The sequence below is a fragment of the Callorhinchus milii genome, unplaced genomic scaffold (genome assembly GCF_018977255.1).
Source record: "Callorhinchus milii isolate IMCB2004 unplaced genomic scaffold, IMCB_Cmil_1.0 Scaffold13, whole genome shotgun sequence".
Classification (NCBI taxonomy): Eukaryota; Metazoa; Chordata; class Chondrichthyes; order Chimaeriformes; family Callorhinchidae; genus Callorhinchus; species Callorhinchus milii.
In genome coordinates, this window is record NW_024704754.1 from 5,487,010 (window position 1) to 5,510,836 (window position 23,827).

General features: G+C 49.5%; 2 protein-coding genes across 4 annotated transcripts; both read right to left on the reverse strand.

Moving 5' to 3' along the window:
- Window positions 1–911: 911 nt before the first annotated feature.
- On the reverse strand, window positions 912–15,410 carry LOC103186964 (dnaJ homolog subfamily C member 18). 3 transcript variants are annotated; one of them, XM_007906255.2, is made up of 8 exons: window positions 15,248–15,410; window positions 13,396–13,588; window positions 11,888–12,033; window positions 10,368–10,553; window positions 6,830–6,942; window positions 6,196–6,305; window positions 3,872–4,044; window positions 912–2,705 (listed from the first exon to the last, which is right to left on the reverse strand). In XM_007906255.2, exons 1-8 carry the CDS (start codon window positions 15,384–15,386, stop codon window positions 2,581–2,583), a joined length of 1,185 nt encoding a protein of 394 aa, XP_007904446.1. In that variant the 5' UTR covers window positions 15,387–15,410; the 3' UTR covers window positions 912–2,580. The 3 variants fall into 3 exon arrangements, with proteins under 3 accessions (XP_007904446.1, XP_007904447.1, XP_042195937.1); XM_007906256.2 differs by lacking the exon at window positions 15,248–15,410 and adding an exon at window positions 14,772–14,834; XM_042340003.1 differs by lacking the exon at window positions 15,248–15,410 and having other exon boundaries at window positions 13,396–13,955.
- A 3,424-nt stretch (window positions 15,411–18,834) lies between these two features.
- si:ch211-39i2.2 (DNA damage-inducible transcript 4-like protein-like) lies at window positions 18,835–23,061 on the reverse strand. Its single transcript, XM_042340059.1, has 3 exons — window positions 22,994–23,061; window positions 20,481–20,776; window positions 18,835–19,344 (listed from the first exon to the last, which is right to left on the reverse strand). Exons 1-3 carry the CDS (start codon window positions 23,059–23,061, stop codon window positions 18,866–18,868), a joined length of 843 nt encoding a protein of 280 aa, XP_042195993.1. The 3' UTR covers window positions 18,835–18,865.
- Between the last annotated feature and the right edge of the window lie 766 nt (window positions 23,062–23,827).

Consider the following 23,827-nt stretch of genomic DNA (forward strand, 5'->3'; position numbering starts at 1 on the left):
CTCATTTTATCCGGAGTAGGGATTGTTGACCAGGACACCAGGAGAAGCTCTCTTCTCTTTACAAATCAGTGTCCCGGGAACTTTAAGTATCACCTCAATAAGGTTTTCCTGAACTCAAGGAAGGCAGGATGAGTTACTGAGGACCAATTGAACCCTAAACATTACTATTTACATGGGGTATTGTCGGTTAGAAATCCAGGAAAAACTCCCTTTGCTTCGAGTCGGATCTTTAACACCAACCTGAACAGGCAGGTGGGACCTCGGTTTAAAGTCTCATCCAAAGAACGACACCTACACTCCCAGCACTGCAATGTCAGCTATAATCCTTGCATTTGATATAGCATTTACATCTTCTAGATGTCTCAAAGCTCTTCACAGATTTGACTCAGATTACAGATTACAGATTACAATTCACTGTAAAGTGAATTGACTGTATATGTGTGGGCAAAACACAGCAGCCAATTGATCACAGCAGTGTCCACAAACAGTCGTGGATTGACCGACCAAATTATTATTGTATTTTTTTTTAAAAAAAGGATTATCCCCGGAAAAACGATCTGCCAATCGACTTAACAACCTGGTTCCTACTTGCTGCTCGGTAAACTGAGGCGTGAGGAGTAAGGAAACTTGCCCAACATTCAACAGAGCCCAGGTCTTTTGCTTGCGAGTGCTCTAACCACTGAGCTACAGGACTCCACTATGTGAGACTATGTCAAGTCCTGACATGGGGCTTGAACCCAAAACTTTCTGACTCACGAGGCGAGAGCGCTACCAACTGAGTCAGGCTGATACAATTTCCAGAACCTTTTCAATAACTCAACTTTTTCAAAACACAAAGGATTGTATAACAGTCTACATGTAAAATAATATCTGAGTGATTCAAAAGTCAGTAGGTTCTCAGTAACACAAAATCACCACTGAAAAATATTTATTTCGTCATTACAGGTTAATAGAATTTAGGTACTTACACATCTCAAAAAGAAAAACGTATCCCATTTCTTCACAGAATTCTCAAAATGACACAATAATTGAACAATTAAAAATATAACTTATAGCTTGGGCTTTAAGATTCACAACGTGCAATTTCAAAGTCAGTAATGTGGCCAGACTCTCAATAAATATAAATGCTCCTAAAAGAAACAGTAAATAGCATCAGCACATGAAATTCCTGTGCTCCCACAAACTAGCTGCAAACCTGGAGCCAAATTTACAAAAGGCACTCATACAATCGAGCTAAATTCCAAAAGAAGATTTTGTTTTTTGTCATTTACCCTGTGCGACGATTTGTGAATGTGGGTCCTGGAGAATGGGAGGCTCATTCAACTATCATTTCAATTCCTTCAAAATAATAATACTTGCAATTGATATAGCGTGGTTCACGTTATTGAGACGTCTCAAAGCGCTTCACCAATATAGTATAAAGTAAATTGACTGTATGTTTTGTGGGTGAAATGCAACAGCCAATTGCGCACAAGTGTCCCACAAACAGTCGTTATACTCAAAAAGGAAATGTCCACATTGCGATCACAATTCACACGATTGCTTTCGAGATTAAGTCGGCACACAACCGAGCGAGCCCAATGTCGGCTTACTCCGCGCTATGCTGAAGGAGTTGACAAATTATTACTAACAGCAATGGACGCTTTAACATCGGTTTAGGGGCTACCTGCACTGTGCAAACACGCAGTGAGCAGTGAACAGGCATTTCGAGAACATAAAAAAAAATCCGAAAAGAAAATCAGTAAGAACCTGAGAGGTTTACGGCAGAGATAAAATTACTATCCATAACGAACGGGTCTGAACGAACCTCGACTGGAACTAAAGCATCGCACTTTGATCAATATTAAACTAGAACACAGAAAAGTGGAGCTAACACTGAGCCCAGCCCTCAGAACACTCGTCTATAGCTGCTCAGGAATGACTGATTGACTGACAAGTGAAGCACCTCAAATCAAGTGCCCGGAGTATCACTTACAAATATGAAATTTATAAAATAAGGCTGGGACTAAAGCAACAATAAACGGAGCCTGCACTCTACAGCCACAACTTAAAACTGTCTATCCTTAATGTAAGGAAGTTAGCATACCCGCACAATGGAGTTAAAATGAGTTAAACTGAAAAAGTGAAGCTATCAAGCTAAGCTTAGTTAGTGTTCCATTTAGCCAGCAATCCCAACATCAGGTCATTTAATGGCTTCTCCTATTGAACGATGCCGGATGGTTTCAGAAAATGATACGATTTTCCTACAGACACTCGTATGTAAAACGCCCAGCAGTGTGTAGTCTCTGGTATTAAATGTAGTGTTTTTTTATATGACAGTTCGCCTCTCTTCATTCACACCAGGGTAGTCCAACTAGCGGCCCGATTTCACCGGCCCCCAATCCATTTCATCTGGCTCACCTGCTCCCTCTTTCGCCAGTAAATGTTATGTTATGTTTGTGGAAGGGAAACACAAAAATCTTGCTATGTGGCCCATGGATATTTCTCGAATAGTGCATCCGACCCTCAGCATCCAATAGGTTGGACCCCCCACCCACCTGATTTAACAGTTAGTTGGATGAAGTGAGGGTGTGAAGAGGGTCAACCTCTTCTCTGAAGCTCAACGAGCTTGAACAGCTTCTCACAGCTCTCCGTTTTAAGAGACTCGGCTTTCTGCTTCAACCGCTCATCTCTGTACAGTGTGGCCAGATTCAGCAAGTCAGTTCCTATGAAGAACGAGAGCACTTTGTTAATAAGTCTGACTGACTGCCAGTCATGAGGTTCCGTAAATCAGTCGACCACACAAAAATTCCCCCTCTCCCCACCCAGGATTAGAACATTCACAAGCAAAAGACCATCAAGGTATTCAGGCTAATTGTATTTTCAGTTAATCCCGAGTATAAAATCAAGTCCTTAAAGTTCCTATTTCAAAAGAGCATGGAAGAATTGTACCTTAATTTAATTTGGAGCTAAAAATTTAATAACGCACTTTTTTTTGCCTGAACATGCGTGAACAAAATTCGATTCACAGCCCGGGTTTAGTCACCATCCATGCCATGATCTGGCAAACTAATGATAGTTATTACGCATTGTGAGAAGTTATGTTTTAACCCGGCGTTAGTTATACTCTGCAAAATGCCCAAAACTCCATCCCACCACCACTTAGCAGGAATTAATCAAGCTTTTACAAAATGGTCATAAAACAGTACATTTCAGCTCAGTCCCATATCCTCTGCCCTGACACGCAAAATACTCTTTAAAATGAGAAAATTAATGATTTTATAATAATAGTAATCCTTGAAATTTGATGTAGCCCCTTATGCCGAGGTCTGAAAGCATTTCACAGGATTCACTGTAAAGTGTAGTGGCTGGGTATTTTGTAGGTGAATTAGCAGCCAATTTGTGCACTGCAAACTCCATTCTCTTTTCAAATAGGTCCTTTAACGCCCACCTGAATAGGCAGATGGGACCTTGGTTTAAAGTGGCATCCCAAGGACAATGCAGCGCTCCCCCAACACTGTACAGGAGCTCAGTGGTTAGAGCACTCGCCTGGCAAGCGAGACACCTGGATTCAATTCCAGGCAGAGCGAAACCTTAGGCAAGTTTCCTTACTCCACTCAGAGCCTAATAATCCCTCCAAAACAAAACAATAATAAATTGGTCATTTTCAATCTACGACTGTTTGTGGGACACTGCTGTGCGCAATTGGCTGCCCCGTTTCTCCCACAAATATATAGTCAATTCACTTTACAGTCTATTCTGTGAAGCGCTTTCAGATGTCCAGAAGACGTGAAAAGCGCTATACCAAATGCAAAGATTATTATTATTTTATTGGAGCGTCAATCTGGACTTTATCTTTGCCAATATATATACATCCCCAAATCATACATACTGTGGTGTTTTTCCTTCCAACAACTGTTTTGGAGGTGATCAATGTAGTCACTTTCAACATTCTGTTCCACGTTTTGCAAAGCCGAGTTTTGGTATTCCTTTTCAAATCCCTTGTCAACAAAGTAAGTTACTTTCAAATGCGCAGTTTCTCTGGGCAACACATGCCCTAATGACCTGTCATTAGAATAAAAGTGAACACTGTATTTAAGAGACTATTATACCTTGAACAGACATGACAGATTTGTGCAAAAGCTAAATTTGCTACAATCAGAAATCAAACAGCTAATAACAGCTATAATAAAGCAGAATTGTCTTGTTCTCTCTTATATTTGTGTTTTATCAATGCATTCCTTAAAATATTTACTCGATTGTCATTAAACCAGTGAAGCCAAATTTGACTCTGCCCTCTTGTGGCCACAATACACCAGAACAATCTCCCATACGTACAACAAAACTACATTTGACTAGCACGGGAGGACGTCCCAAGGCGCTGGACAGTCAGTGTTTCGGACCTGAGCTGGGGGTCGGGATCGGGGAGGATGGAGTGCAGGTGGGGAAGGAGGGTGACCAAAGGCACAGCCGAAGAGGAGGGACTTGAAATGGGTCTTGAAGGAGGCAAAGCAGAGGGCGAGGCGGAGATACTGCGGGATGGAGATCGAGAGGGTGGTGGCAGAGTGGCAGAAGGCTAGTCCGCCAATGGTGGGAATGGCGAGGCAGGGGACGTGAAGCAGGCCGGAGCCCGCTGATCGGAGGGAGTGGGCAGGCTGGTGGGGGGGGTGGGTTAGGAAGTCGCAGAAGTAGGCAGGGGGAGCAAGAACCGTAACCCCTGTGTGATGGGAAGGCAGTGGAGGATGGGGGCGAGGATGGAGATCGCAGAGCCTGGTGCGGGAGAGGACACAGGCTGTAGAGTTCTGGATGATGTGCAGCCTATGAAGGGAGGAGTTGGGGAGGCCGACAACCAGGGAGTTTGTGTAGTCGAGCCTGGATGTTATGAATGAGTGTATGAGGATCTCGGCCGCCTGCAGTGTAAGACAGTGGCAGAGCCTGGTGATGATGCTGTGGTGGGGAAAGCAGAACGGGTCACGCCACGGATGTCGGGTAGAAAGGATAGTTGAGGGTCAAACAAGATGCCAAGGTTCCAGATTGGCTCAGTGAGGCGGAGTGTGCATCCTTAGATGGTGATGCTGTCAGTGCCTGAGGTGTGAAGGCACTGATGGGAACCAATCGGGAGAGCCTCGGTTTTGTTGACATTCAACTGTAGAAAGTTAGCTCTCATCCAGGACTTGATGTCTGACAGACATTCTGTCAGAACAGCAGTGGTCCTGGAGTCAAGGATGGAGGCAGAGAGGTAGAGTTGGATGTCATGTGGAAGTTGACCCCATGTCTGCGGATGATGTCACCAAGAGGGAGCATATAGATATTGAAGAGGGGACCAAGGACAGAGCGCTGAGGAACTCCACACGGGGAGGTGAAGGGGCCAGAGGGGAAACCATTTGTGGAGATGAAGTGGAGAAGGTGTGAGAGGTATGATCTGAACCAGTCAAGGAGAGAACCATGAAGGTTGAGGTGAGGGAGGCGGTGGAGGAGGATAGAGTGGTCAACGGTATCGAAGGCAGTAGAGAGGTCAAGGAGGATGAGAAGGCAGAGGGAGCCCTGGTCTCAGATCGACAAAATGTCATTTGTCACTTTGACCAAAGCTGTTTCTGTGCTGTGGTCGGCAAGGAAACTCGATTTCGAGAGGAGTTCATGAAGGGAGCGGCGGAAGAGGAAAGAGTGAAGCTGGGAAGCAATGATTCGTTCCAGGACCTTGGAAAGGAAAGGGAGGTTGGAGATGTGGCAGTAGTTTGAGAGCAGGGATGGGTCCAGGCAGGGCTTTTTTTAAGGATAGGAGTGATGACGGCTGTTTTTAAAGGGTGGGAACGGTGCCAGTGGACAGGAAGAGGTTTATAAAGTCTGTGAGTAGGGGGGAAAGGAGGTGGAGCTGGGAGGTAAGGAGAGGGGTAGGGATGGGTTCGAGTGAGCAGGTGGTTGGTTTCACGTGGGTTATAACGGGGTGAGAGAGGAGGGGGAAACAAGTTTGAAGGTGTGGAGGGAGGGACGGGTAGGGGATACTGGTCAGCAGACATAGTCTGTCTCGGATTAAAACTGTATTAGAGCACAAGAACATAAGAACTGCTAGACAAAAGAAAACCAAGGCCTATCCAGTTCGCCTTCCACTATCCTGGCAGTCACAGGCACATGTCATGTCCCAAACCATACTGTATATAAGAACTGTCTTGGGTTAAAACTTGTATTAGTGAAACAATTAGAAAGAGTTAAACTTACAACTTGTAGTAGAGACTGTAAGGAGGATTGGTCATGGACAACTGGGTCACAAGTGACACAAGCACCAATATAAAGATTGGCAACAGCTGAACAAATGCTGAATAGGTTCCCTGCAAAATGAAGAGTGGTCAAAAGAGAGGTCCCAATAAAGCAATCTATTGTTTACTTGACTCATTTCTCTAATGGCTTTGATCTGATTTTCACTGACTTGGGTTTCAACGTTAACATGAATATGACAGAGAAACAATGTTGTAATAGGTAAGAGATGCATTTGTTCACAACATTAACATAGGAACAGGAGTAGGCCATTCAGCCCCTCGAGTCTGTTCCGCCATTCTATTAGATCATGGCTGATCTGTACCTCAACTCCATTTACCTGCCCTTACCCTATATGCCTTAATACCCTGACCTGACAAAAATCTATCTAACTCAGACTGAAAAATTTCAAGGACAGCAACAGCAAAATTACATTTGTAAAGCGCCTTTCACATTGGGAAGGTGCTGAAGTCTCGAGAACTCTCACAACACAGACATCTGTTTGTTTGTGAGACTTTTGTGCCTACTTTTGCTGGAGTTTAGGCAGGGAAGACAAGGGAAATGACGATTTGTGCCTTAGTGATCGCATTCCAATCACCTGAGTCCTGTTCCTCTCTTCCTCATCCTCATCCATCCTCTCGTTCATCCGGCGACGACGGCGATAAAAGTGAGTGTACGTTGCGCTTCCGTTTGTGTAGAGGTGGACATTACCTAATCACAAAGAGATTGTCAGGCGAGGGCTTTCTGTTAATAGTTTCAAACCAACCCCCTTATGAAGGTACACATATAACAAAATTAGATTTGTAAAGTGCCTTTCACGTCAGGAGAACAACCCAAGGCACAGAACAGTCAGTGATCAGGACCCGAGCATGGGGGGGCAGGTTTAGGATGAGGGAAGGTAGAAAGGTAAGAGTGTGGCTGAAAGCACGTTGGAAAAGGAGGATCTTGAGTCATGCCTTGAAGGAAGCAAGGGAGGGAGCAAGGCGAAGGGACTGTGCGATGGAGTTCCAAAGAGTGGGGGCAGAGACTGAAAGCCTGGCCGCTGATGGTAGGGTGGGTCGGGCAGGAGAAATGGAGCAGGCTGGAGCCTGTTGAATGGAGGGAGTGGGCAAGTTGATGGGGGTTAACAGTTCAGAGAGGTAGGAGGGGCAAAGGCCGTGGAGAGCCTTGAAAGTGAGGACGAGGATTTTGAATTCTATCCTCCGAGGGATGGGAGCCAGTGGAGCCAGGCGAGCATGGGAGTGATGGGGTCACGGAACCTGGTGCGGCAGAGGACACAAGCTGCAGAGTTCTGGATGATCTGCAGCTTGTGGAGAGAAGGGTTATGGATGCCGACAAGGAAGGAGTTTACATAGTCAAACCTTGAGGTAATGAATGTGTGAATGAGGGTTTTGTCGGCCTGAGGGGTGAGGCAGTGGCCGAGTCGGGCAATGTTGCGGAAGCGGGGGAAGGCAGAGCGTATCATGGCATGGATATGGGGGAGAAAGGACAGTTGAGGGTCAAACAAGATGCCCAGGTTCCTGACTTGCTTGGTGAGGTGGAGTGTGCATATGTGGATGCTGATGCTGCCAGTGCATGAGGTGCTGAGGCACTGGCGCGAGCCAATCAGGACAGCCTCGGTCTTGCTGACATTCAGCTGTAGAAAGTTGGCTCTCATCCAGGACTTGATGTCTGACAGACAGTCTGTCAGGACGTCAGTTATCCTGGAATCGAGGGTGGAGGCAAAGAGAGTTGGGTGGAGGATAGAGTGGTCTGCGGTATCGAAGGCAGAAGAGAGGTCGAAGAGGCAGAGGGAGCCCTGGTCACAGATGGACAGGATGTCGTTCATGACCTTGACCAGAACAGTTTCATTGCAGTGAGTAGCATGGAAACCCGACTGGTGGGGCTCGTGAAGGGAGTGGAAGGAGCGAAGCATCAACTCTTTCAAGGGCCTTGGAAAGAAAAGGGAGGTTGGAGATGGGCCGGTAGTTAGAAAGCAGGGATGGGTCCAGGGAAAGTTTTTTCAGGATGGGGGTGATTATAGCTGTTTTTAGGCGGATGGGAATGGTGCTAGATAAATGCACCCTGACCATTTCCCCCCTGCTCGGGTCATGACCCAACTGTGCAGCGCCTTGGGACGTCCTCCTGACGTGAAAGGCGCTTTATAAATGGAATCTTGTTGTTGTTGTTGTAGGGAGAGATTGATGGTGTCGGAGAGTAGAGGGGTGAGGATTTGGAGCTGGGAGGTAAGGAGAGAGATGGGGATGGGATTAATGGAGCAGGTGGTGTGTTTCATACTGGATATAGTGGTGCTGAGAGAGATATACTTTCACACCCGCCAAAATGTAAGGCAGACGGCACAGCTCTGACCTGCTGTGCAGAAATAATGGACTTGGCTACATTAGCATCTCACTCTGAACAATTACACTCTTTGGAAACATACCTGACTCATTCATTTTGTACAATTCCCCCTTTGATATACTTAATTTTCCCAAAACTGAATGAAAGCTTTACCATTCAAATACCACAGATGTTTAACGAGGCATTTCTAATTGTCCATTCTGATCATTGATATATCGATTGAGTCTCTAGTCAATGATCAGACAGTCCTACCAGTAAGTCTTTAAGAAAGACTGACCCAACAAATCACTCCTTGCCCTGCAGTGCCACCGACCCACAGAGAAGCCAATACAAGTGAAAGTTATACCAGAGTCTGCACCTCCTTTTTCTGCTTCCTCAACAATGGCTCAAAATGTACGAAGATAGATTTCTCCTCGGTTTCACACACACAAACAGACAATGTTGTGAAATAGCCTAATAGACCTAATAGGCTTTCATTGTTGGTTGAAAGCACACGACATCCTTAAAAAAAAATAGGATTTCTTAACCAAATATTTCAAACTTTAGTTTTCTGGGATACAAAGCATTCCCCAGCCAAGTAAAAGCGAATGGTCAAAGCTCTTTATTTAAACTGATCACTTTGTTCTCTTAACGCTAGATTCATCAGCAAACAACGAGAACTTTCATCTTTACTCAGCCCAGTATCAAAAAGAATGGATAGAAAACCTTAAAACCGGAATCAAAATCTATAAACCGGATCTTTGCTGTACAATGCTTTATATAAAAGTTTTTTTTATTCTTGTGCTGATCACTGTGAACGCAATCCATGGGAAAAATCCGCAGTGATTCAGGATTTGCCAGTGTGTGTCCGTCTGCTGTTGGAACTCAAAAATTACAATTCATCAAATGCTGAAAAGTCTTTTTTGCCAGCGTCCCAGTTGAAACAAAAAAAAACGTGTGCATACACTTCTGAAATCATAACAGAAGTTACAAAGTAAACAACAATCTTTACAACAACAACTTGCATTTACATAGCACCCTTCACGCGGAGCAGCAGCTCAGAGCACTTAAAGATAAAGGTAAAACAGAAAGGTGCTGTGTAAATGCAAATTGTTGTAATCTACTTTTGGGCCAATTTTCAATGCGCGGAATTCATTTTCAGAATCCCAGGCTGCAAGTTTCAACTCTCCCGCTCTTCCAAAGTGCAAAAAAAACAGTAGTCTTCCAATCTCAGGAGCGCTCCTCAATAAATCAACTCATATCCCTGATACCCCATCAGACGAATCTCGCCCGCAATTATCAAACTGCGAACACTTGAACACAGCGCCCAGCATTATAGCTCTCTCTTAGCTCACAACTGGTTGGTCCAACTGCTGGCCCAATTTCATTCACCCGCCCTTCTATTTCATCCAAACCCCACCCTCCATTTCATCCATCCCCCCCACCCCCATTTTATCCCCCCCTACCCACTGCCATTTCATCCACTCCCCCACCCCCCCAACTCCCATTTCATCCGGCAATCCTCCTCCATTTCATCTGCCCCTCTCCCATTTCAACCAGCATCCCCACCTCAACCAGCTTACCCCTCCATTTCATTCACCCCCACCCCCCTCCCATTTCATCCGGCCTACCCACTCTCTTCATAACCCATAAATGTATGTTTCTGGATGGGAAACACAAGGATATTGCTTATGCGGCCCACGGACATTTCTCTAATAGGAAATCCAACCCTCAGCAGCCAAAAGGTTGGCCCACCCTACCGCCTTACATCATTGTGCCACTGAATGATTTGTTAAGGGCGTGATACTGCCACCAACCTGTGGGGAACCTTCCACCAAAGAACATGTTGAATAATTCCTCAGGTGTTATATCAGCTTCAAACTCCCGGTAGACATGGGAACTGTTGGCATGGTGGCTGTGGGTCGGAGGCGGCTTCTCTCCATACCTATCATACAAGCTCCGTTTCTCTGGGTTGCTCAGAACACCGTAGGCATTTCCTATTGCTAAAATAAAGAACAGTATCGGTCACAGGATGGAGGGTAGAAGCCCTTTCAGCTATTGTGACTGACCACCCCCACCCCCCCTTCTAAATTACCATTGCTAAGTCTTCTCAATACACTGTCAAGCTTAAAACGAATCCTGTAACTCCATTCATAGCAATCGGCTCCAGCTGTTGATTACTGACTGTAGAAAGCAATATTTCCGTAATTTCCACTTTCCTTTCTTCATAGATGCTGCCTGACTTGCTGAGTTTTCCCAGCTCTCTGTTTTTGTTTCAGATTCCATCATCTGCAGTATTTTGTATTCTGTTAATACTTCCGTAATGTCTGGCTCAACTTTGCCCTTCGCGTATTCCATTCTCTTGGTATCTGCTCAAGTATTGTTCTGGATTTACTTGGTCTCATTTAGCAAAGCGATCACCGCAGAGACAGCACAGCCTATGAACTGAGCATATGTATTTCCATTGGGCTGAGAAAACGCAGAGGGATTTAAGCCTTTGCCTTCCCCAAAGCAGAACGTTGAAGGCTGTAGCCCTCAACACTGAAACCTTCTTATTAAAAACGTCCCCTGAGGTTTGGATGCAAACAAAGTCAGTTCGGAGGGCTTCACTGTAATCTGCAATGAACTCAAGACACCAGCCTAGTATAAAACCCCTCACCTTGGCAACCGCAAGAAGCCATCTTACACCATCTTTCTACTCTTCCCCACTCCACTCCACCTCTGACTCCAGGGTGCCTACATGTAGAATTAAAGCCAGGTGCTTGTTAATTTATAATACCTTTTGTTTTCACTTAAGTAGCTAGAAATACTATATTCAGTCTCACACTCTCGATTCACATGGTATCCCCCTCGGGCCCAATCATTTCCACCTCTGAGACCGTACAACAGAGAGTGGGTCAGGCAGTGGTACCAGCACTGCACCAGGGAGTGCAGGAATAGTGAGGATTCACAACCTCCTTTCCCTGCGCTATAAAAGGGGGTGCGCCTGCTGTCCTATAACCTATAATGTTATTCGTTGCCCTTGCAAAACGCCCTCCCAAAAACAAAACATTACTGTTTATTATATAGCATATACAGTAAACCTCACATAAGCCATATCAGTTGGGACCATACATTTAATATGATTTGTGCAAAGTAGGAGTTATGTAAAACTTATAAATTATAGTAAATTCAACAGGAATTAGGCAGATGTACAACTTAAGCGATTATATGACCTATACAGATCAGACTTATGCGAGTTTTACTGTATTATGTAATTTACTCCATTGTTTTACAGCTTTCCATTGTAGATTTTTCTCCTTGTTTTCTACACAGATGCTCAGTGACACTCTTGTACCTTTGAATGCCTCGGTGGCCCCTGGAGCACAGTTTTTATCAGGGTGAAACTTCAATGCCAGCTTCCTGTAAGACTTCTTCAAATCCTCCTCATCAGCATCTTTACTGACTCCCAAAATCTCATAGTAATCCTTGCAACGTTTTATCCTAAAAACCACAAACAAGAGTTAATCCTGATGGAATATTATCTATCATTTTTTCTCTCTCCTGGAATTGGGAAAAAGGGGATAAAAAATAAGCATAACAATGTAGCAGCGTAGTTAGTCTTAGCAATTGAAGCTTTCCACTGTGAGACTGCAACCAGACAATTGTGAAGTAAATCAACAAAGCACCTTATCATTTCATCGAGATGTCTTAAAAGAGGTTCACAGAATATACTGTAAAGTGGATTGACTGTATTTTCGTGAGCAAACTGGTTTCCAATTGCGCACAGCAGTTTCCCACAAACAGTCATGGAGTGAGTTTTTTTTTGGTGGGGGGTGGCGACGCAATCCATCAATCAACTGTTAGAATTTACACTTTTTGTATAATGTTAGAATCATAGATGTTGCGAACGGGTTAACTTTGAAGTTAAGTGCGGGGGACAACTGGGCTGACAGTCATGGGATAGGACTCATCTGGTTTTCTCTGTTTTTGAAAGAATAACGGACAGAGGCAGGGGGTCACCTCTTATCAGTAAATGACAACAAGCCACAGAGGTAACGGTCCAAGGTACCAGTCGACACGGGATCTCGACTGAGCAATAAGTCGCGAGATTCTGACAGGGTCTGCCAAACAACAGAAGGCAACCCTCAAGAATAGCAACTAATGAGCAAGTTGTTTAAACTGGAGGACCTTGGTACCATCCCGGGATACTGATAAGGAATAACCAGTCACTTAAAAGGAATGTACTAATGATCCCACACCACAAAATAATGAGCACCAGATACAGCCCTAAACTGATCAATCCTCTATCTTAGACAATTAAAGACAATGTGTATGTGTGCTGAGGCACGTACACCCCATGAGGTGTTCACGTGAACCCAGCATGATTTTGGCCAGTTGACCTAATGTCCGCACCATGATTGGATGGACACAAGCTTAAGACACCGTGCCAGACCAAGATCGACGCGCGCCCAGGACAGTACCTACTGTGGATGGAAGACTGAGAGCTAGAAGACAGAAGTAGACGACCGCGAGGAGGAATTACGCGGTAGTATTGTTCTGTTGGCAAATTGACTGATTGTGCTTACTTGCCCACGCCCATCGGGAACTTGGACGGATCCTGGAGTTTAATAAATATTACTCTGGTTGCAAACAGTGGTTGTGTTTGATTGGAACTCGAAAAGAAGATTTTATTTTCTAACACTGACTAAGAACCGAGTTCCTACTAACTGCTAGGTAAACAGAGGCGTGTGGAGTAAGGAAACTTACTCAAGGTTTCACCCCACCGAACCCGGGTTCTCTCACTTTCAAGGCGAGCGCACTAACCACTATGTAACAGGACTCCACAAATTGAAGTACTCTTACCTCTGCACCCCATCGATTTGCTCCTGCGAAAAACCCTTCACAGTTTCACCAGTTCCTCCTCCTAATGTTTCTCTGTTTTTACATCCGTTTGGCCTGTTGGCAGTATGAGCGCCATCACCTGCCTCTTGGAAATTCGCGTGGTTACTGCTCTCAAAAGGCGAACCTCCGTTTTGATTTATTGAATCAATTAACACTAAATTACAGAGAGAAGAAAAATCATTAATGCAAAATAGACCACTGCTGGGTAACCTGTCATCATACATAATAAAAAGGCTAGATATTTCAATTCTATAATTTACAGTATGAAGGAGTTCAGCTTCTAAACTGACGCAAAGAATCATCAATCACATCAGGTCAGAACAAACTGGCATTCTCAAACTGGCTCTCCAGTGTAACCCAACATCATACAAACCCCAAGGTTGCAGCTTTGATTCCTTATTTACGATGAATTTGCTGATCTTAGCAACACTGGCAGCAAGCAGTCAGGGCAGGAAAAATGGCCTCAACAAATTACACAGTAAATCCACTTCAAAGTATATCCAGTGAAAGGCTTTACAATGTCAACAATGTGATATCAAATGCAAGGATTATAATTATTATAATACTACTAGGTAAACATAGGCGTGTGGAGTGACGGTCCGGAGCCTTGGGGTCTTGACCTTCAACTATCTTTTCTATCCTACATCTGTGCCATGACCCGCTCTGCCTTCGATCACCTTCGCAATATCACCCGACTCAGCCACTGTCTCACACTGCAGGCCGCCGAAACCCTCACACACGCTTTCATTACATCGAGGCTCGACTATGCAAACTCCTTGCTTGTCGGCCTCCCCAACTCCTCCCTCCACAGGCTGCAGATCATCCATGGAGCTCAGTGGTTAGAGCACTCGCCTTGCAAGCAAAACACCTGGGTTCAATTCCAGGCAGAGCGAAACCTTGGGCAACTTTCCTTACTCCACACGTCTAATAATAATCCCTCCAAAACAAAACAATAATAAATTGGTCATTTTCAATCCACGACTGTTTGTGGGACATTGCTGCGCGCAATTGGCTGCCGCGTTTCACCCACAAATATACAGTCAATTCACTATAGTGTGTTCTGTGAAGCGCTTTGGGACGTCCTCCCGACGTGAAAAGCGCTACATCAAATGCAAGGATTATTATTATTATTATTCTGTGAAGTGCTTTGAGACATCGAGAAGACATGAAAAGCGCTATATCAAATGGAAGGATTATATTATTATTATTATTATCCAGAACTCTGCAGCCCATGTCCTCTCCCGCACCAGGCTCTGCGACCCTATCACCCCCACCCTCGCCCGACCCCACTGGCTTCCCATCACACAGAGGATACAATTCAAAATCCTGGTCCTCACCTTCAAAGCCCTCCATGGCCTCGCTCCCCCCCTATCTTTGCAACTTCCGAACCCCCGACCCCCTGCCCACTCCCTCCTCTCGGTGGGCTCCTGCTGCTTCACGTCCCCCCGCCTCGCTCGCCCCACTATTGGCGGGTGGGCCTTCTGCCACTCCGCCCCCACCCTCTGGAACTCCATCCTGTGCCTCACCCCCTCCCTCACCTCCTTCAAGACCCGTCTCAAGACCCTCCTCTTTGACAGTGCATTTGATCTCCCCCCCACCACCCCCACCCCCACCCCCAGCTCGGGTCCGAAGCTCTGTCTGTCCAGCGCCTCGGGACGTCCTCCTGATGTGAAAGGCGCGATATAAATGTAACGTTGTTGTTGTTGTTGTTGACAGAACAGTTGCAGTGACTGTGGGTCAGTCTGTGATGCAGTTATTAGCATTGCTGTCGGGGCACTTCTCCTCCCCCCCCCACCCTCCCCCTCTCTCTGACCTTGGGCCCTGTGTGACGGGCAGTGCTGTTGGGCGCGCTGCAGGTAGAGCAGGGCCTGGCGCCTGTGGCCACGAAGCAGACACCGCTCAGCGGCCGCGACACAACCCGCGGCCTCACGCTCCCGCCGCCCGGCCTCCATCGCCGACACAGCGCGCCTGCGCGGCTCCCCGAGCCCCAGCCTGGCACACCGCGCCTGCGCAGATCCCTGAGCCCCAGCCTGGCACACCGCGCCTGCGCAGATCCCTGAGCCCCAGCCTGGCACACCGCGCCTGCGCGGCTCCCCGAGCCCCAGCCTGGCACACCGCGCCTGCGCAGATCCCTGAGCCCCAGCCTGGCACACCGCGCCTGCGCAGTTTCCTGAGCCACAGCCTGGCACACTGCGCCTGCGCAGCCCCCCCCCAGTGCTCAGTCTGGCACACTGCGCCTGCGCAGATCCCTGAGCCCCAGCCTAACGCACTGCGCCTGCGCGGCCCCCAGTGCTCAGCCTGACACGACTCGCCCCGGACACTGTATAACGTATATAATCTTCCAAACCAATCCCTGTGTCTGTGACACAGAACCCGATCACATCTCAGAGCATTTCACGGGGTTTATTTCACTGGGAAGTGCCGCGACTGCGTATTTTGTCGGCAAAGTCGTAAAGATTACCCCAACGTTTCACAAACTTCCGATTGACCACAAACGCGCGACGACGACGACAGATGACGTGTATCGCACCTTTCACGTCGGGGGGACGTCCCGAGGCACCGGACGGTGACAGCATTTGAGACCCGGGGGGAGGGGGGGAGGGGGGCGATGGGATGGTCGAAGAGGAGGGTCTTGAAGCGGGACTTGAAGGAGGGGGAGAGGCGGAGTGACTGGGGATGGAATTCCAGAGGTTGGGGGCGGAGTGGCTGAAGGCTCTTCCGCCAACGGTGGGGCGGGTGGTCGGGGGGTCGGGGGACGTGGAGCAGCCGGAGACGGCTGAGCGGAGGGAGCGGGCGGGTTGGTAGGGGGTGAGGAGATCACAGAGGTAGGGTGGGGCGAGGCCACGGAGGGCTTTGTAGCTGAGGACCAGGATCTTGAACTGGATCCCCTGAGGGATAAATCGCTGCACTTTGCAGTAAATCCTATGAAACTGCATCACAGACACTGACAGAGTCACTGCAACTGCTTTGACGATGAGATACCGATATCAAATGCAAGAATTATTATTATTAATGTCCCTCAGGTAAATGTGGTCACCTGGGAAACCGCCAACCCCCGACAGTGCAAACAACAAAGGGAATGAAATGTTTTTCTCCGGTTCCTCTAAAGGAATGTGGAAATTGAATTTCCTGATCCTAACTCGAATCTACAAACATTAGGATATTTACTGAGCAGGAAACCAACATTTCACTTCGCTCCAGGACAACGTTTTCTGCAGTCACACTTTTGTTACTGAAGAGCTTGGGAAAAAATTCCACCTGGGTCGAGATTTACTCTATTTCTGTTTTATCCCAGAGGTTGGTACAGATTAGCTGCTGTGTTCACCTATTTTTGTTAAAAAAAGGTTAAATTCCTTTACGCTCAATTATATTTTGTATATCAGTTTCAAGATGTTTACTTTGATCTGAAAGGGGCTATATAAATCCAAGTTATTATTAGTAATATTATTTGATTTGCTTAGCCCTTGATAATTTAGTTTGCCTTTGTCACAGTCTGTCTTTCAATCCTCCTGAAAAATTTACTGATCAGCAAAGTCTATAAGACAGCAATCGAAATGCAACAACTGAGTGGCATATCCCAACAGATGTACACCATTTATTTTGTCAGAAATGCATCATCTTTAACATAATGATAATCCTTGCTCATGATATAGCGCCTTATTATCTATCTCATTGAGACATCTCAAAGTGATTCACAGAATCTATTGTAAAATGGATTGACTGTTTTGTGGCGAAATATCACGCACACAGAAAGAGTCACTGTCATGTGCCTGTGATGGCAAGATCCACTGCATCAACTCCTTTAGAGATGCGTTTTGTCTGTACTGAAAGCAGTCCGCCAGGAATGATGTAATGCACACAAGGTCTTGGCATCAGCCTTTCATAGCAACCCTTATTGTAAAGAAATTAAAAACAGAGCTCTGGTACTTATCCAAAATTAATTGCAGCTTCAAGACAGCAACAACCAGCAGAATAAAAGGGACTGTTCAGCAGTCATTGCCAGCAACCTTTATAATAACAACCTGAATTTATACAGTGCCTGTTGCCTCATAAAATAAATGTTATGGACAAATGTGGCAGCAAAACCATACTAGTAATATCCCATCATCAACAATAATCTTTGTATTTTGTTACAGCACCTTTGCCTTGTCATCAAGACATGTCAAGGCACTTCATAGGATTTTCCTCTAAGGTGCAGTAAGTGCATAGTTTGTAGGCAAACATGGGACACAGAAATGTCCCACAAATATAGGTGAGCTAACGATTTTAATGGGTGGGGTGGATTTGTTGGCTGTGAAATAAGCAGCTGATGAATTTGAATTCAGGGTGAAATCGGACAGGAATTTCAGGGGATGAGGATACAATTTGATTACTATTGCACTTTTCTCAAATACTTTTGAGGAATATAAAAATACTTGTTGATGTCTTGCTTTCTCCACAACAGTGTGAAATTAACCATCATAGACCATGCATACAAAAAAATCATTTTATTAGCAAAATTGACCTGTATATTTCCCCAACTCCCTCACAACAGAAAGGCAAAACTCCCGTTGTAACAAATTGAGTCACATAGCTGCGACAAGGTGAAGTCAGCTACCACTGTTCACCCGGTTAATATTTTTAAGGTATTACAGTACATAAGAGCAAGTCCAGCATGCCCATATATTAAATACAAAGTACTTCAACTGAACAGTCCATTCAGATACAGTGCAAATGTGCAAACACGCAATAATATGAAACATCAGTTAAAAAAAAATCACAAAACCTTCAAGTTCCATTTGTAAACGCCAGGAGATAAGATATCAATAGTAGTGTTCTGCAAACTCAGTTTATTACATTCTTTATTTGTGCTCCCTCTCAAATAAGTTAAACTCTCGGCGGTTCAAGGCCTTATTATCATTACGCTTTCCTGGGCCCCTTCCCCCACCGTGCACACGACACACCCGGCAACAAATTTTACTCCACCATTACCAAATTCCATTGCCGTGCTCCCGAAGGCTCTTATCAAAATGGCCAGTGAATATAAGGACACAATGTGCCACACAACAACGACGAGAAGAGTCCATTGTGTACTAACTAATTGCAAGCCCCGAACAGTTTCCATTGAGCAAACACTGTATATAATAGAGGCAGGGGACAATGAGTGGTGAGCCAAAATTTGCATCTGCTTTTCTTTCTAAAGGTCGGTGGTAGAAATTGCTCGTTCATGGAGGACTTTTTTTTTTATTATTTGAATCATTTTTAAAATAAGAATAAAATAAGCGAGAAAAGGCAATTTGGCTTCAGGTTGCGGCAGCCTGGCTTGAGACTCGAGAGAGAGAGAGAGAGAGAGAGAGAGAGGGAAGGGGTGGGGAATGGCGAAAGAGGGGAGGGGGGGGCGGGTGGGACCTGGTTGCCCCCAAAAGCAGTCGTCGACTCGGGCTCGGTTCAGTCAGCATTCCTCCACAATGGGCCCCGCAGAGGAATAGAGTTTCCTTTTGACCAGACGGAACCCCGGGCTGAGTTTCAGCGCCCGTCTCCAGCCGGGGCTGACGAAGCAGCCCCCGACGGAGAGCAGCTCCCGCAGACGGGGCCACCCCCTGCCTTCCTGTTTGAAGACCAGCGTGAGCTCGAAGGTGGGGACCACCGCCCCGTCCCGCTCGATCGCGCCCAGCTTCTCGCTCACCCCCTCGCTCTCCAGGTGCAGGTACACCACGGCCCCCCGGAGCCCGCAAGGCTCGTTGGCCGACACCCGCATCACGTCGTGGGCCACCCTGCGGCTCAGACCCCGGGGGATCAGCAGCTCCCGGCAGCGAAGAGGAGACGTCTTGGCCGTGACCAGGCACTGCTCGATTTGCTTGGTCAACCGCTGGCACACGCTCTCGTCCAAAATCTCCTCCAGGAAGAGGCAGTGGCTTGGGGAACAGGCGTCTGAAAGATATGAGGAAAGCGACACTCAACGTCAGCCCTTGCGGAGTCCTGTAGCGAAGTGGTTAGCCCACTCGCCTCGCAAGCGAGGGAGGGAGGGAGGGAGGGCATCCAGGTTTCATTCCCAGATGGCCAAACCTTAGGCAAATTCCTTTCTCCTCGCACCCTTCGTTTACCCAGCAGTAAGTAGGAACTCGGTTGTTAGTCAACTGGTGGATCGCTTTCCGGGGTGGGTGGGGGTGGGGTGGTGGAGGAGGAGGAGGGGGGGGGGTACCAATCCCGCAAAAAACAAAACAAAAAAATTGGGTCGCTCACTCCACGACTGTTGGCGGAACACTGTTGGCTGCCGCGCTTCACCTACAAAACACACGGTCGATCCGCTTTACGGTGCAGCCCCTGAAGCGCCTCAGCAACACGATGAGGCGCTTCATCAATCATCATTAGAAAAAAATAACAAGGAACTGCCCCCCTCTCCCCCTCATCACTTACATACAGTAACAACCTGCAAGTTTGGTATCAGGGCAATAAGAGGTGGTTAACCCCCCCCCACACACACACACACAGCCCCCACCCCCACAGCCCCCCCCCACACACACACACACAGCCCCCCCCACACAGCCCCCCACACAGCCCCCCCCACACAGCCCCCCCCCCCCCCCACACACACAGCCCCAAATAAGCAGTGACCGGACCGGGAACCAGTGAACACGAGTTTAAAGGTAAACTTTGGGAAAGTTTTTGAAAGCCTAAGTTTAAAGGGAACCCGAGACAAGTGCGCGGGGGGTGTGGGGGTCACCGGGCTCCCGGGGGGGTGTGGGGGTGGGGGGGCACCGGGCTCCCGGGGGTGTGGGGGGCACCGGGCTCCCGGGGGGGGCTCACCTGGCTCCCGGGGGGGGTGTGGGGGTGGGGGGGCTCACCTGGCTCCCGGGGGGGTGTGGGGGTGGGGGGGTCACCGGGCTCCCGGGGGGTGTGGGGGTGGGGGGGCACCGGGCTCCCGGGGGGTGTGGGGGGCACCGGGCTCCCGGGGGGGGGGCTCACCTGGCTCCCGGGGGGGGTGTGGGGGTGGGGGCACCGGGCTCCCGGGGGGGGTGGGGGGGCTCACCTGGCTCCCGGGGGGTGTGGGGGGGTGGGGGGCTCACCTGGCTCCCGGGGGGGCTCCTCTCCTCCGGGCTCCACCGGTGCCTTTCGGAGGGGGCGGCGCGGGTGCGGGAGAGGGTCGGGACGCCCTCGGAGTCGGTGACGGAGACGCCGACGAAGTGCCGCTGAAGGAACCGCTTCATGAGTTGCAACAGTGTGTCCCCTCCCGGACCGGGACCCCCCCCTCCCGGACCCGGACCCCCCCTCCCGGACCCGGACCCCCCCCTCCCGGACCCGGACCCCCCCTCCCGGACCCGGACCCCCCCTCCCGGGGGCAGCCCCGGGGCGCCCCAGAGCTCTGCACGAACATCAGCGCCGTCACCGGGAGACACCGAGAGGGCAGTGCGGGAGGACTCCCAGTGCCGCCGCTCCGCTCCGCAGCTCTTTGTAAGGAACATTGCATCAGCTGTTCAGGGAGTCACCGCCCCGCCCCCTCACAGCCCCGCCCCCTCACAGCCCCGCCCCCTCACAGCCCCGCCCCCACACACAGCCCCGCCCCGCACACAGCCCCGCCCCCTCACACAGCCCCGCCCCACACAGCCCCGCCCCACACAGCCCCGCCCCCACACACAGCCCCGCCCCCTCCCCCCGCCCCACACACAGCCCCGCTCCCTCACACAGCCCCTCCCCCGACACACAGCCCCTCCTCCACACAGCCCCGCCCCCTCACACAGCCCCGCCCCCTTACACAGCCCCGCCCCACACACACAGCCCCGCCCACACAGCCCCCCACACACACAGCCCTCCCCCGACACACAGCCCCGCCCCACACAGCCCCGCCCCCTCACACAGCCCCGCCCCCACACAGCCCCGCCCCCTCACACAGCCCCGCCCCCTCCCCGCCCCCACACACAGCCCCTCCCACACCACACAGCCCCGCCCCCTCACACAGCCCCCCCCACACAGCCCCTCCCCCCACACAGCCCCGCCCCCTCACACAGCCCCGCCCCCTCATAGCCCCGCCCCCCACACAGCCCGCCCTCTCACACAGCCCCGCCCCCTCACACAGCCCCGCCCCCTCACACAGCCCCGCCCCACACAGCCCCGCCCCCTCACACAGCCCCGCCCCCTCCCCCGCCCCACACACAGCCCCTCCCCCACACAGCCCCGCCCCCACACACAGCCCCTCCCCACACACAGCCCCGCCCCCTCCCCCCCGCACTGCTCAGTGCGGTCGGATATTGGCTCTCATTGTGTACCCAGTGCATTGGGTTCAGGGGCTTCGTTCCTGGAGACTGACCGGGGTGGGGGGGGGGTTGGGGGTGTGGGGGGGGGGGTTGGGGGTGTGGGGGGGGGTTGGGGGTGTGTGGGGGGGGTTGGGGGTGGGGGGGGGGGTTGGGGGTGGGGGGGGGTTGGGGGTGTGGGGGGGGGGTTGGGTGGGTGTGTGGGGGGGTGGTTGGGTGGGTGTGTGGGGGGGGGTTGGGTGTGTGTGTGGGGGGGTGGTTGGGTGGGTGTGTGGGGGGGGGTTGGGTGTGTGTGTGGGGGGGTTGGGTGTGTGGGGGGGGGTTGGGTGTGTGGGGGGGGTTGGGTGTGTGTGGGGGGGGGTTGGGTGTGTGTGGGGGGGGTTGGGTGTGTGGGGGGGGGGGGTTGGGTGTGTGGGGGGGGGTTGGGTGTGTGGGGGGGGGGTTGGGTGTGTGGGGGGGGGGTTGGGTGTGTGGGGGGGGGGGTTGGGTGTGTGGGGGGGGGGTTGGGTGTGTGTGTGGGGGGGGGTTGGGTGTGTGTGTGGGGGGTTGGGTGTGTGTGGGGGGGGGTTGGGTGTGTGTGTGTGGGGGTTGGGTGTGTGTGTGTGTGGGGGGTCTGACAATGACAAATTAGTCTCAGCCTCATCATCTGATGCTAAAGTTCAATGTCTGCCCTTACAAACTGCACAGTCACCTCATTTTAAGGCCAGTCATTTCTCTTCCCCCCCCCCGCCTCGCGCCCCCCCCTCCCCGCACCCCCCCCCCCCCCCACCCATCGCAACTCAGACTTGCGGGGATTTGCTCCACACATATTGGCTGCCGCGTTCTCCCGCAGAAACACTGCGTTTCACCCACAATCGGCACTGTCACTCCACCTTACGGTATATCCCGTGAAGCGCTGTGAGCCGTCTCAACGACTCGCTGAGAGGCGCTGTATACTAAATGCAAGGATCACTATTATTATAAAAAGGCGTCTCGCCCGTGACTCAAAGCGCTTCACAGGCTACACAGTAAAGTGACCGTGGATTCTGTACAGCAGGTGAACCCCGAAACCTGCACCCTCGCAACCCCGAGGGACGGGAAACGAGGCATTGCGCGTACATTGTGGGCGAACAGGGTGCTCGGCTCATTACCGAGGCAGTTAATTACGGCTGTGAATGCTTTGCTTTAACGTTCCAGTTGTAACAGTCCTCGGCAACGCTTTCCTTTTACTGCAGCTCCTTCATAACCTTGAGACCGGTCGGAGTTTCAGCCACTAATTGGGCGATTTATCATTGGCACAGAGAGGGAGAGGTTGTGCTCAGTGCCTGAGAACAACGACCAGACTCCCTAACTTTGACAGATCTGCCCGCTCGGCATCGAGTGTGCGTGTCACCGGTGTCTCCCCGAGCACGTTATCCATCCCAGTGTTACAGAGGAGCTATTGTGCTTTTATCGAGGACCTCGCTTTGGGAAGGCATCCTGTTTCAGAGTCGTTGCTGTGGATAAATTTGCAAACCTTGTTTGCCCCGCGCCGTGTGCAAACAGTTTCCCTCCTGGCCCCCTCCTCCCCACTTGGTGTGAGCGTCTGTGACACAAATGACACTAAGCCGACATAGAGATGCAACGCTCGCCCTGAAACACAAAGAGTCACGTGCTGAGAAACGTGTGTTGATTTCTAAGCCAACAATCTCCAGCCGCCCACCCCCCTCCCACCGACCGATAAAATCGGTCATTCCCTTCACGGCTGTTTGAAGGACATCGCCTTGTGCTGATTGACAGCTGCGTCCACCTACAAATACACAGTCACTGCACTTCACAGTATTTATTAAAAATGCTAATAATTTGGTCACTTAATCCACGACACTGCTGTGCGCAACTGACTCCGGCGTTTCACCAACAAAACACACAGTCACTACACTTGACAGTAATTCCTGTGAAGCGCTTTGAGTCATCGATGATGTGAAAGGCAATTTACCGAATGCAATTTCTTTTAATTTAAAACTGTACAACATGATCTGCTGTATAGGAAATGGGGAATAGGAGAAGGGGTGGGTGGGGGAAACATTACATTGAGTCAAGTGTATTAACATCATTGTTTGTGAGTACTTTTAGCCATTCACGGGAAATGCAGAACTGGGATTCATCTGTAATGGAATTTCCAAACAGTCCACACTGCCCACAAGATG